The sequence below is a fragment of the Xenopus laevis genome, chromosome 1L, assembly GCF_017654675.1.
Source record: "Xenopus laevis strain J_2021 chromosome 1L, Xenopus_laevis_v10.1, whole genome shotgun sequence".
NCBI classification, from domain to species: Eukaryota; Metazoa; Chordata; class Amphibia; order Anura; family Pipidae; genus Xenopus; species Xenopus laevis.
In genome coordinates, this window is record NC_054371.1 from 1,096,108 (window position 1) to 1,108,691 (window position 12,584).

At 39.4% G+C, this 12,584-nt stretch overlaps 1 protein-coding gene across 1 annotated transcript in view; it reads right to left on the minus strand.

Annotated features, from left to right (window-relative positions):
* LOC108704865 (vomeronasal type-2 receptor 26) overlaps positions 1-12,584 on the minus strand; it is a 30,782-nt gene that overhangs the window by 5,300 nt on the left and 12,898 nt on the right. The window contains exons 2-4 of the mRNA XM_041586542.1: positions 2,558-2,849; positions 1,559-2,389; positions 150-359 (exon numbers count right to left, since the gene is read on the minus strand). Of these exons, the coding sequence (XP_041442476.1) occupies positions 150-359; positions 1,559-2,389; positions 2,558-2,849 (1,333 nt within the window). The remainder of the gene's footprint in view (positions 1-149; positions 360-1,558; positions 2,390-2,557; positions 2,850-12,584) is intronic.

Consider the following 12,584-nt stretch of genomic DNA (forward strand, 5'->3'; position numbering starts at 1 on the left):
GACACAACAGCAATAATACAAATAGTACAGTAAAGACCTTTTAAGAGATATTTAATGATCACTGCTCCCCTCCCCTAATCACATATTATAAAGGAACCCTCTTCTATGGATGTTGTTGCTTTAATGGAAAGGAAGAGACAGTCTCTCACCTGGCCTGTTTTCCATTTTACATTTGCTGGAATAAGTTTCTGTTCTGGTGGAGCCAGTGGGTTAAATTCAAAATATTGCACATCTACTTTTTGTTTAGCTTCAATCATGTAGTTATATATGAAATATTGACTTTTGAACTCTCCATTTCCATCAAAAATGTAAGGAGACCACTGGGCTGGATATCTAAGAATCTTCAAGTAGTGATGTAACTATAAAGGACACAGATTTAGAACAATTAAATACTAAAGTTTCGTTCATACGTCATTGAAAGCTTCATAGTATCAATGACAATATAAAAATAATAATAAGAGATTCTAGGAAGCTATTTGAAGCTAGAAGATAGGGTTAAGGACAATAAATAATAATGTAGGTGTTGTTCCTCTCTGGATGCTTTTATGATAGATCACTGCAAACTTATCTAGTACATCTTCCTGAGGAAGGAAACATCTAGACTATAGATAAGATGGCTCTCTTGTTTATTCAGACATTTAGAAACAATGCACCAATCTAAGTGGTTACATCTGCACATGGATAAGGACATTATATTCTCTATGTCTATCAATATCAGTATAGATAGTGTCTTACTCTCTTTTACCCTCTAGCAGTTGGAGAGTAAGGATAGTTGTAGTCCTTTTCCATAAATACAAGCTTTTATAGAAGCTAAATGTAGTCCATTTCCATACATACAAGCTAAATGATAGGGTCCAATGGAAGAATTTAATAATAGGCTTGAATATCAGCAGTGTCAATCAGAGTTTAGACACTAACAATAACTAAGAGAAAATAACATGTATGGAGGGGTGCAGCACCCACATATAAGCTTGTGACAGAGACAAACAGGATCGGGGAAGCAAAATAATAGTTATCAGATATTTTACAATAAAAATTGACAATGGGCATATTTATCAAGGGTCGAATTTCGAATTCAAAAAACTTTGAAATTCGAATTCAAAAAGACTAACTTAAATTAAGGTTTTTTTTGGTCGAATAGGTCCATTTTTGATTGAATAGGTCCGTATTCCGCTGGATTCGAATCGTTTGAATCAAAGGAATATCGCATTCGATCGAATTTGATTCAAAGTTTTCCCCAAAAATAACCTAGATTTTTCAAAGTCCACCAATTGGCTCCAAATAGGTTCTAGGAGGTCCCCCATAGGCTAAAACAGCAATTCAGCAGGTTTTAGATGGCGAATGGTTGAAGTGGGATTTTTAAAGAGACAGTACATGACGAATTTCGATATTCGAATTTTCGAATTTTTTACAAATTCAAATCGAAATTTGACTATTCCCTAGTCGAAGTACACAAAAAATAGCTCAAAATTCTAATTTTTTTCATTCAAAAATTGATCTTGACCTTTGACAAATCTGCCCTATGTGTATGTAGCAGTTTCAGATTCAATTCATTTACCTGATACCTGTAATTATACAATCTTCTGTCCTGTTTGGGGTTTAGCTTACTGAGGGACATGTGCATGTTATAAATTGCACGAGACAGAAGATTGCCTGCAAGGTGCACCTGGGGGGAGTGTAAGATATTGTCAATGTTCCAGATGTCAACAATACGTTCTTCTCCAGTGCAGTTGTACAGACGATATTCAGGGTACAAATATTTATAAAGGTGATTTTTATATCTGTTACTTGAGTAACACAACTTATATTGCATCCAAAGATCTTCAAGCAACTTGTCTTTGGGGTATTTGGAAGGATGGATGCTCGCTATGAAAGCCTTCACTTTGGGGCCACTTAGTTTATATGGTGAACGCTGCATAAACCCCAAACTGCCATTAAACACTTCTATAGCAATATACATTATGTGATTGTCTGCCCAGTTAGTAGTGAGAACTAATGTCTTCTCTCTGAGAACATCATTTAATATACTGAATTCCCAAGCTATTGCTGTAGACACCGTTCCACAAACTACAATTACACTGGTGGTGGATGTTTGGATCATCTTATGTTTAGCAATATAGGAGTCACTTGAGTTTGTATCTGCATCAAAATTTATTTTTGTTGTGAACTCAATACATATTCCGTTGTTAGAGAAATATTTGGTCAGAAGTTGGAATTCTCTGTCTCTGGCATCATCATTGAATCTAACAACTCCAACCCAAGTCCAGCCAAAATACTTCAGAAGCTCCGTTAGAAGAGAACAATGATGGTGATCACTTTGTACTGTCCTAAAGAAGTATGGGAAGGTGAGTCTGTCACTCAGTAATGGGTCTGTAGCTCCATAACTGATCTGAGAAAATGAACTGGAGGTTAAACGTTGTATATTGGAATAGAGACAGATACATACAATAGACACTTAGTTCAACAGAAATTATACATAATCATTGCAGCTTGCAGGATTATAATAAGTCTTAAATTTATCTAAAAATTATTTTATGAAACAATATTTACATCTTACCTGGGAATATCCATACAGAGTCAGTATCTGGGCTATGGGTACAGTTGTCTCTGAGGTGAGATCCCCAATAAATCCAGCAATGTTTCTCTTTCCCACACAGGAGTAATTGGGAACCGGCTCCCTGGTACCAGATAATATCTGTAATACACTCTTTATAGCCTTCCGGGGGTCCCCACAGGAATCATATATATGGTACCCCAGAGTCAGGTTGGGGAATATGGCGGAATTATTGTTTGTTTGTTCAATAAGATATCGGAAATCTATAAACTGTCTGTAATACTCAGGCATGATTCTGGGGAAAATAATGAGGAAAATCAAGTTCATGGAATTGCTGTATGTCCTAACAGCACATGATTTCTGAAGAGAATATTATTGTCTATTAATGTAAAAAAATAGAATGTGGCACCAGAAAAGGAATAGGAAAAGGATACAGAGAGTGGATGGGACATTGGGGAGATGAAGAATACTTGGAAAGAATACATAAATAAAAGACAGAGGTGTGTGGGATAGGGGGAAGAACAGGGAAAAGGTCACATTTGGTAAATATTAATTTGTTACTGTGTAACCTTATCTCAGTGTGAAAGTGTCTTTTCAGCTAATACAAGTAGAGCATGAGTTACACTGGACTCTCTTACTCAGGTGGACTCTCTTTAATTGGAAGATAAAGGTAGAGGCTGTTTGGCCACTAAACCTCTCTACTGCTGTGTAGACATAAAAGTTAGGACACTAAAGGGGTTTATTGAACCACACCACAGGGTTACTACTCAGATTCAGCTGAGGTGGTATTTGTATGCAGTCAGATAGGGTTCTGTGACACCACTGTGGAGACACTTAGTAGACTTAAGATACACCTTTAGGTTATCAGCTAGTGGTCTTGATCCCCTTGCAGCATAAATTGTTCAGAGAGTAATGTACTAAGCCAGAATCCCTATTGAGTACTGCTGTCACTTTACTTTAGAATATACTCCTGACAAAGCTAGGTCTGTAATCTGACTAAATCTAGTTTGTAGGCTTTATATATAAAGTTTTTCCTTCTAGGACAGAACACTCTGTTAGGTCTTGTTGACGCTAGGCTCCTCAGACACTTCCATCTGGGTCAGAAGATGGAGGCCAAAGAAGAAGAACCAACCCTTTCCAATCACTATAACAAGTGGCTAATAATATAGATATGGAAGTAGGGTAACATATGTGCACAGGCTTCTGCCAAGCAACTAGAGGAATAGCACTTCCCAGTCACTGGAACTGTTAAGACTATGGGTCCCTAAATTTTATATAGATACTTTCCCTTTACTGTATCTATCTGAAATATGAAAAGGCCACAGTCTGTTTTCTCACATTGTTGTTGTTGTGGTATAATCAAATAACAAGTATTAGGGAATTGGTCAGTGCAATAACATGGACATATCTGCTGAATGACATATCTGCTATTCCCATGTACTAAGCACAAGTCAGTAAGGACATCCCACTAGTGCTCACCTCATAACGTTGTATTGCAGCTGAGAGGAACAAGATGATTGTGAGTATTAATTAAGCTCAGTCATAAGTATAGTCTTCTTCTGCTACTGCATGAGATCTAGCACGCATTTAGTTGCATTTGGCGCTACAGGAGTCCTGTTGCTTCAAAGTCCTGAGAAGGACTCCCTTTGGCTTTCTGTGCCCTGAGAAGAGCAGCTTTGTTCTTCAGAGCCCTGACAAGGACCCCCTTTCCTTCCGCACCCTAAAGACAACGCGCTTTTCTGCCACTGGGGTTCCCTATTAAGTTTCACACACAAAACTCTGGGAGTCCACCGTACTTGTAGTCTGCTGATTCTATATCCCAGCAGCACTTCCTTTTCTCCCAGCAACACTTTCTCTCTCTCAGCAGCACTTCCTTTTCTCCCAGCAGCACTTTCTCTCTCCCAGCAGCACTTCCTTTTCTCCCAGCAACACTTTCTCTCTCCCTCTTCCTTCCTGTCAGCTGACAGAGGGTGGGACTCCTCCCCCTCCTTACACAGAATCAATACAGAGGAGATACAAGTGTACAGAGCTCAACTACATAATCAATTTTAGTCCTGGTGGGAGTGGTGCATCTAAGAATGTTAACCCAGGACTCAGCAATATCATTTAGGCCTTGTGGGGCTTCTGCAAAAGAATATGTATCTGAGGGGCCCCGAATGGAGTCTTCAGAGTCAGATGCCTTGTTTAACCCTGAATTGCAGCTTGGTGATCCAGATTCCAAGGTTAAAAGGATCCAGAGGTAGAAAGATAAAAACATAGAGATTGCTAGTTTTGTGTTTCTAATAAAGACCTAGAGGAATGAGTGTACAGGGGAATACAGTCTGGCTTGGCCTAAGAGAAAGGTGGAAATTGCTGCCCTGACAAGCGGCATACACTGGATCTGGAACTGGACTTTCTCGGCAAAGGAATTGGCATGGTAAAGGAAGAATTTGATCATGCTGAGTGGTTCTGGAATATGCAATAAAGGCACCAGTAGGACAGGGAATCACTTAAAAGCAGACCAATTGCAAGGTTGTCCAATGATGATGACACTAATAACTCTAGGGCCCTCCAGCCAGTTCCAGGGAGCCCTGGGACCCCCATTAGTTACCTCCTCTTTTACCCCCTTTGGTACCCCATCTAAGGATCTGAGAAGCAGAATCTGCACTTTGAGGCTATAAACAAGGGGAAGCAAAAAATATCACAGCAGCCAGAAGTAAGTGGCTCTTTTATATAGAAAAATGTTTCCCTGCTCACCAGCCAGCCTAAAATTAACCTACATCTCTGGGAGTCTCACAGGCAGTCCCCACAATCAAGGGTACAGCAACAGGGGAGAATGTTATCACCTACTGTATTGGTCCAAAAGGCTCAGAAAACCAAAGCCCATGTGGATGCAGCAGTGGAAACATCTTTTAGACGAGCATATCAGGTAGTGCAGGAAAAGGCAGAATGGAAAGCAGTTTGCCACATCTCAGCATTCTCCTGCTACTCAGCCTCTTTTAGGAAAACAGTGGGAAATGGAATGGACAACATAGTGATCAGGTTCAAATCTCCCAAGAAGTAGTTCAGGAGATGCCCCACTTCTGTTCTACCAAGTTTGGCTATGACCATAACAAAAAGCAGGATAGTTTTATTAAGGTAGGAAAACTCATGAAAGCTACTAAGACTATGCATGGGAGATCACAGGAAAATAGGGCAAATAGAGGAAAGTGTGGAGGTCACCCCTTCATGTGTACAGGTTAAGTTGGGATGGTACAATTCCTCTATCTGCAAATAGGTTTGCCCCATTATCTTGGGGTCAGAAAGCAAAGCTGAAGGAACAGGAATTTGAAAAGAAGAATTGGATATTCAGCTGAAGCTGAGATCCTATTGTACTGCTTACTCTACCTCTTCTGAGTTTGAGGAGATAGATCCTTCTGAATTGGAAAACATATTAACTGGGAAAGACTTTTCACATGCTTAAACAGAACAAAAATGGGAAGTCTTTAAAATGCTTCTTAATAAATCTACATGTCAGTATATTACCCTTGTAAGCAAGGAACATCGTTGCAAAGCAAAACCTTTGTGGTTGGATAGAAGCGTTGGTGTTGAGGTGGGTAAAAAAAGATGTGCGTTTAAGGCTTTCAAGTTAGCTGGGACAGCTGAAACATTTGTCAAGTACAAGGAGGCTAAATCAGCCAAGCTAAAATTGAGATGGAAAAGGATATTGCAGTGAATAGTAAAAAGAGTCCACAATTAATTTAAAAAAAAGTAAGTAGTAAAAAAATAAACCATGAAGAGGTGGGACCCATAATGTGAGATGGGGGTCAGTTGGTTGATGAGAACAGAGAAAAAGCAGAGCTTCTGTACTGTTATTTTTCATCTGTCTACACAAATAAGGAAACAACTAATTAAGGTTTCCTTCTAATAGACCCAATTCTAGTAATACAACTTATGATGCATGGTTCATGCAAGAAGAAATTCAAAAGAGACTAGAACATTAAAGGAGAAGGAAAGGTTAAACCTAAGTAGACTTCTATCATAAGACTGGTGCATTCATAACTTACATAACTTGTCTAGAACAGCGCTCTGCAGAGAATCTAGTAGTGGACTCGGGTGACTTCACTCATTTTCAATGCAGCTTCTTCCCTGTTGCCTGAGGCAGCCTTGAGGTGCATTGGGCTCAATTATAGTTTAATGCGCATGTCAGAGGCGCAGCCTTTCTCCCCAGATGATGCGCTCGTGCTGCTATTGCTAATGAGCGCTGTGACCCGCTTAGGGGAAGTATTTTTTCCGCACATGCGCATTACTGTCTCAAATCCTTTCGCAAGATGGCTGCTGCGTTCTACAGTTCTACAGCAGAGCAGAAGATCAACCATCATTTTCTGCTTTTGTATGCGCATTGGTGAGGAGAAAATATAGCGATTAAGGACAACAATGTGAGTCCTATAGAGGGAGGTAGTGTATGAAATTTACCTTTCCTTCTCCTTTAAAAGATAAACAAACGTCCGGGACAAGATGATATTGATTCCAGGGAACTAAATACACTTAGCTCTGTTATTGCCAAACCTCTTTACTTCATTTTTCAGGATTCATTGGCATGGTCTGGCATGGTGCTGAGAGTATGGCTAATTGCTAATGTGGTGCCAAAAATGGATCCCGTTATCAGCCTCAAAACTATAGCCTGGTTAGTCTGACAGTAGAGAAAGGAAAGCTTTTTGAAAGGGTATTAAAACAAACTACATCCTAAAATAAAATAACACTATAAAAGCTGTATTTTGTATGCTGAACATAAACATAAAAATCTAAACTTACCGTATATACCCGTGTATAAGCCGAGTTTTTCAGCATCCAAAATGTGCTGAAAAAGTCTACCTCGGCTTATACTTGGGTCAGCGGTACCCGACCCGAGTAGCTGAGATTGCAGTCACTTTTAATCATTCCTATACCAACAGTTCACTTGTGGAGAGACTGCAATATCCCACAATGCCCTCTGTTGGTTATATGAAAGAATAACAGTGACTGCAATATCACACAGCGCCCTCTGTTGGTTATATGAAAGAATAACAGTGACTGCAATATCACACAGCGCCATCTGTTGGTTATATGAAAGAATAACAGTGACTGCAATATCACACAGCGCCATCTGTTGGTTATATGAAAGAATAACAGTGATGGCAATATCACACAGCGCCATCTGTTGGTTATATGAAAGAATAACAGTGATAGCAATATCACACAGTGCCATCTGTTGGTTGTATGAAAGAATAACTGTGACTGCAATATCACACAGTGCCATCTGTTGGTTATATGAAAGAATAACAGTGACTGCAATATCACACAGCGCCATCTGTTGGTTATATGAAAGAATAACAGAGACTGCAATATTACAGCACCCTCTGTTGGTTATATGAAAGATTAACAGTGACTGCAATATCACACAGCGCCCTCTGTTGGTTATATGAAAGAATAACAGAGACTGCAATATCACACAGCACCCTCTGTTGGTTATATAGTAACATAGTAACATAGTAACATAGTAAGTAAAGTTGAAAAAAGACACATGTCCATCGAGTTCAACCTTTTTTTTTTTTTTTTTTATTAACTACCTATCTGCCAGTTGATCCAGAGGAAGGCAAAAAACCCATCTGAAGCCTCTCCAATTTGCCTTAGAGGGGGAAAAATTCCTTCCTGACTCCAAAATGGCAATCGGACTAGTCCCTGGATCAACTTGGACTATGAGCTATTTCCCATAACCCTGTATTCCCTTACTTGCTAAAAAGCCATCCAACCCCTTCTTAAAGCTATCTAATGTATCAGCCTGTACAACTGATTCAGGGAGAGAATTCCACATCTTCACAGCTCTCACTGTAAAAAACCCCTTCCGAATATTTAGGCGGAACCTCTTTTCTTCTAATCGGAATGGGTGACCTCGTGTCAGCTGGAAGGACCTACTGGTAAATAAAGCATTAGAGAGATTATTATATGATCCCCTTATATATTTATACATAGTCATCATATCACCCCTTAAGCGCCTCTTCTCCAGCATGAACATCTCCAATTTGGCCAGTCTTTCCTCATAGCTAAGATTTTCAATACCTTTTACCAGCTTAGTTGCCCTTCTCTGTAGCCTCTCTAATACAATAATGTCCTGTTTGAGTGATGGAGACCAAAACTGTACGGCATATTCTAGATGGGGCCTTACCAGTGCTCTATACAGTGGGACCCCCTCCTCCTGTGACGCTCTGCCCCATTTAATACAAGTCAAGACCTTATTTGCCCTTGATGCTGCTGACTGGCATTGCTTGCTACAGACAAGTTTATTATCTACAAGGACTCCAAGGTCCTTTTCCATTATGGATTTGCCTAGTGCAGTCCCATTAAGGGTATAAGTGGATATTGTTACATCCCAGGTGCAGGACTTTACATTTATCAACATTGAATCTCATTTGCCACTTAGCTGCCCAGATTGCCAGTTAGTCAAGATCCTGTTGCAAGTGCCACATCCTGGATGGAATTAATTGGGCTGATAGTTTTGTGTCATCTGCAAACACTGATACATTACTTACAACACCCTCCCCTACCCCTAAGTCATTAATGAACAAGTTAAATAAAAGTGGACCCAATACTGAGCCCTGGGGGACCCCACTAAGAACCTTACTCCAAGTAGAGAATGTCCCATTAACAACCACCCTCTGTACCTGATCCTGTAGCCAGTTTCCTATCCACGTGCAAACGACTTCATTAACCCCAACAGACCCTAGTTTAGAAAGCAGTCGTTTGTGGGGCACAGTATCAAACGCTTTGGCAAAATCCAAATAGATCACATCTACTGCCCCCCCACTATCCAGAATCTTACTTACCACATCATAAAATGCAATCAAATTCGTCTGACATGACCTATCCTTCATAAAGCCATGCTGATTGCTGCTCATAATGACATTCATTAGGACAAAATTTTGAATGTGATCCCTTAACAAGCCTTCAAATAATTTGCCCACCACAGATGTCAAGCTTACTGGCCTATAATTGCCAGGCTGAGATCGTAATCCCTTTTTAAATATTGGAATAACATCAGCTTTTCTCCAATCCATAGGCACCATACCAGATGACAGTGAATCTGAGAAAATCAGAAATAAGGGCTGGTCAAAAACTGAACTAAGCTCTCTTAGAACCCGGGGGTGTATGCCATCAGGCCCTGGAGCCTTGTTTACATTAATTTGTATTAAAGCTTTATGAATCATATCCTGAGTCAGCCACTGACTAGATTGAGCTGAACCATTCGTGCAGTTACCTCGGCTTATACTCGGGCCGGCTTATACTCGAGTATATACGGTACTGCACCAGCCCAGAAGTTGAGAAACCCAATTAAACAAACAAATTATGCGTTCAAAGTTGGCCACAGGGGGTCACCATCATGTAACTTTGTTAGACCATGTTAAGAGCAATACCATGTGTGATCTGTGCTGATGTTGGGAGGCTAAGCTTAAAGGGATACTGTCATGGGAAAAATTTTTTTTCAAAATGAATCAGTTAATAGTGCTGCTCCAGCAGAATTCTGCACTGAAATCCATTTCTCAAAAGAGCAAACAGATTTTTTTATATTCAATTTTGAAATCTGACATGGGGCTAGACATTTTGTAAATTTCCCAGCTGCCACAAGTCATGTGACTTATGCTCTGATAAACTTCAATCACTCTTTACTGCTGTACTGCAAGTTGGAGTGATATCACCCCCTCCCTTTGCCCCCCCCAGCAGCCAAACAAAAGAACAATGGGAAGGTAACCAGATAGCAGCTCCCTAACACAAGATAACAGCTGCCTGGTAGATCTAAGAACAACACTCAATAGTAAAAACCCATGTCCCACTGAGACACATTCAGTTACATTGAGAAGGAAAAACGGCAGCCTGTCAGAAAGCATTTCTCTCCTAAAGTGCAGGCACAAGTCACATGACCAGGGGCAGCTGGGAAATTGACAAAATGTCTAGCCCCATGTCAGATTTCAAAATTGAATATAAAAAAATCAGTTAGCTCTTTTGAGAAATGGATTTCAGTGCAGAATTCTGCTGGAGTAGCACTATTAACTGATCTGTTTTGAAAAAAACATGTTTTCCGATGACAGGATCCCTTTAAGGATCAGAACAGTAACAGCTAACATAACATAGAAGAATTACTAATCAGCAAGAATGATTCATAATCAGAATCAGAATATGCAGACTGCCATGTAATGAAATGTGGCTTTTATAGTTTTGTATCGTTTAATAAAATGTTTCCCAGCTCTCTAAAGTCAGTGGCTCTATTAATATGTTTAATAATCCTCCAATGAGAATCCCATCTGATCTGTGTGACTGTGACTACAAGTTCTTTGTTCCTACAACTGGAGTTGGGAGCAGAAAGCAACACATTACTGCGTATTTTCACAAGGCTATATAAATAAATGATGAGGATGATGATGATGATGATGATGATGACATCACTAAACAAGTCTGTCCTTTATTCCCTTCTGATTCCAGTGTCACATAATGAAGCCAAAAACGATGTAATTATCTCTGTATGTAAGATATGAGCAAGATGACATTCTCATTGGTCAGTTCTCTTGCATTCATAATTAGTATTTTTATAATTAGTATTTAGTAAGTATTTCTTTAACTACTATAGAGAAATAGAGAATTAAAGGGATCTAAAAAAATCAATACTGGAAGGATTTCCATAAATGAGTCTGGGAATAAAGGTGCAGGTGTATCATATAATCAGGTACATATACAATTATTACAGTGTAACTTGTGACCAACATGGAGATTAAACTACTACAATAAAATCCCACAGCACTGAAGTACAATGTGCAATGAAAACACAATCATCAGGTTACTTGGCACATTAATACACTGAACATTAGACATGGGGAGATCACAAGGTGCAGATACAAATCACTATATCACATATAGAGAAACCTTTGCTTTGGCTGCAATAAATTGTGAATTTTTTTGTTTCTTTATTTGGTATATAGGTGATAGTTCCAAACTATTTTAATTAAGGATATAATGTATTTAAGTCATTGTGCAGAGAGAGTTTCAATCTTTGTGGCCTTCCAGTAATTGATATCAGTGACAATGAGACAATGCAGTGTAAAGTCTGATATACTGACCTGAATACACTGCTCCAGTCTTATCATCCTAACAAGTTCTCATTTTTATCATTTATACTTTTTTTTTTAATTAAAAAAAATAAACTTTCTAAAAAAACCAAATGCCATTTTATCACATATACAAGTAGTGAATATGGTTTCTCTCTTCCACTCCCCACCCTGTACTTGTGTATGTGTCTCCTCTCCCTGTATATATTCATTCTGACACTCACCCCTTGATTATGTCAGGGAACTAACACAGTTCAGCATTTGGGATCATTACAAGGTGGAAAGTCACACAACTAGGGATGGAGGGAATTAAGTATTCAGATAAACTCTAGCTCCAACCTCAACCTGTCAGACAGGATCGTGATTGGTTAGTGTGTGTGTATGATTAATAGTGAATGGGAGGAGACTAGAGGGAGAAGACAGGACTGTGATTGGTTAGTGTGTGTGTGTATCATTAATAGTGAATAGGAGGAGACTAGAGAGAGAAGACAGGACTGTGATTGGTTAGTGTGTGTGTATGATTAATAGTGAATGGGAGGAGACTAGAGGGAGAAGACAGGACTGTGATTGGTTAGTGTGTGTGTATCATTAATAGTGAATAGGAGGAGACTAGAGAGAGAAGACAGGACTGTGATTGGTTAGTGTGTGTGTATGATTAATAGTGAATGGGAGGAGACTAGAGGGAGAAGACAGGACTGTGATTGGTTAGTGTGTGTATGATTAATAGTGAATAGGAGGAGACTAGAGAGAGAAGACAGGACTGTGATTGGTTAGTGTGTGTGTGATTAATAGTGAATAGGAGGAGACTAGAGAGAGAAGACAGGACTGTGATTGGTTAGTGTGTGTGTATGATTAATAGTGAATAGGAGGAGACTAGAGGGAAAAGACAGGACTGTGATTGGTTAGTGTGTGTGTGTGATTAATAGTGAATAGGAGGA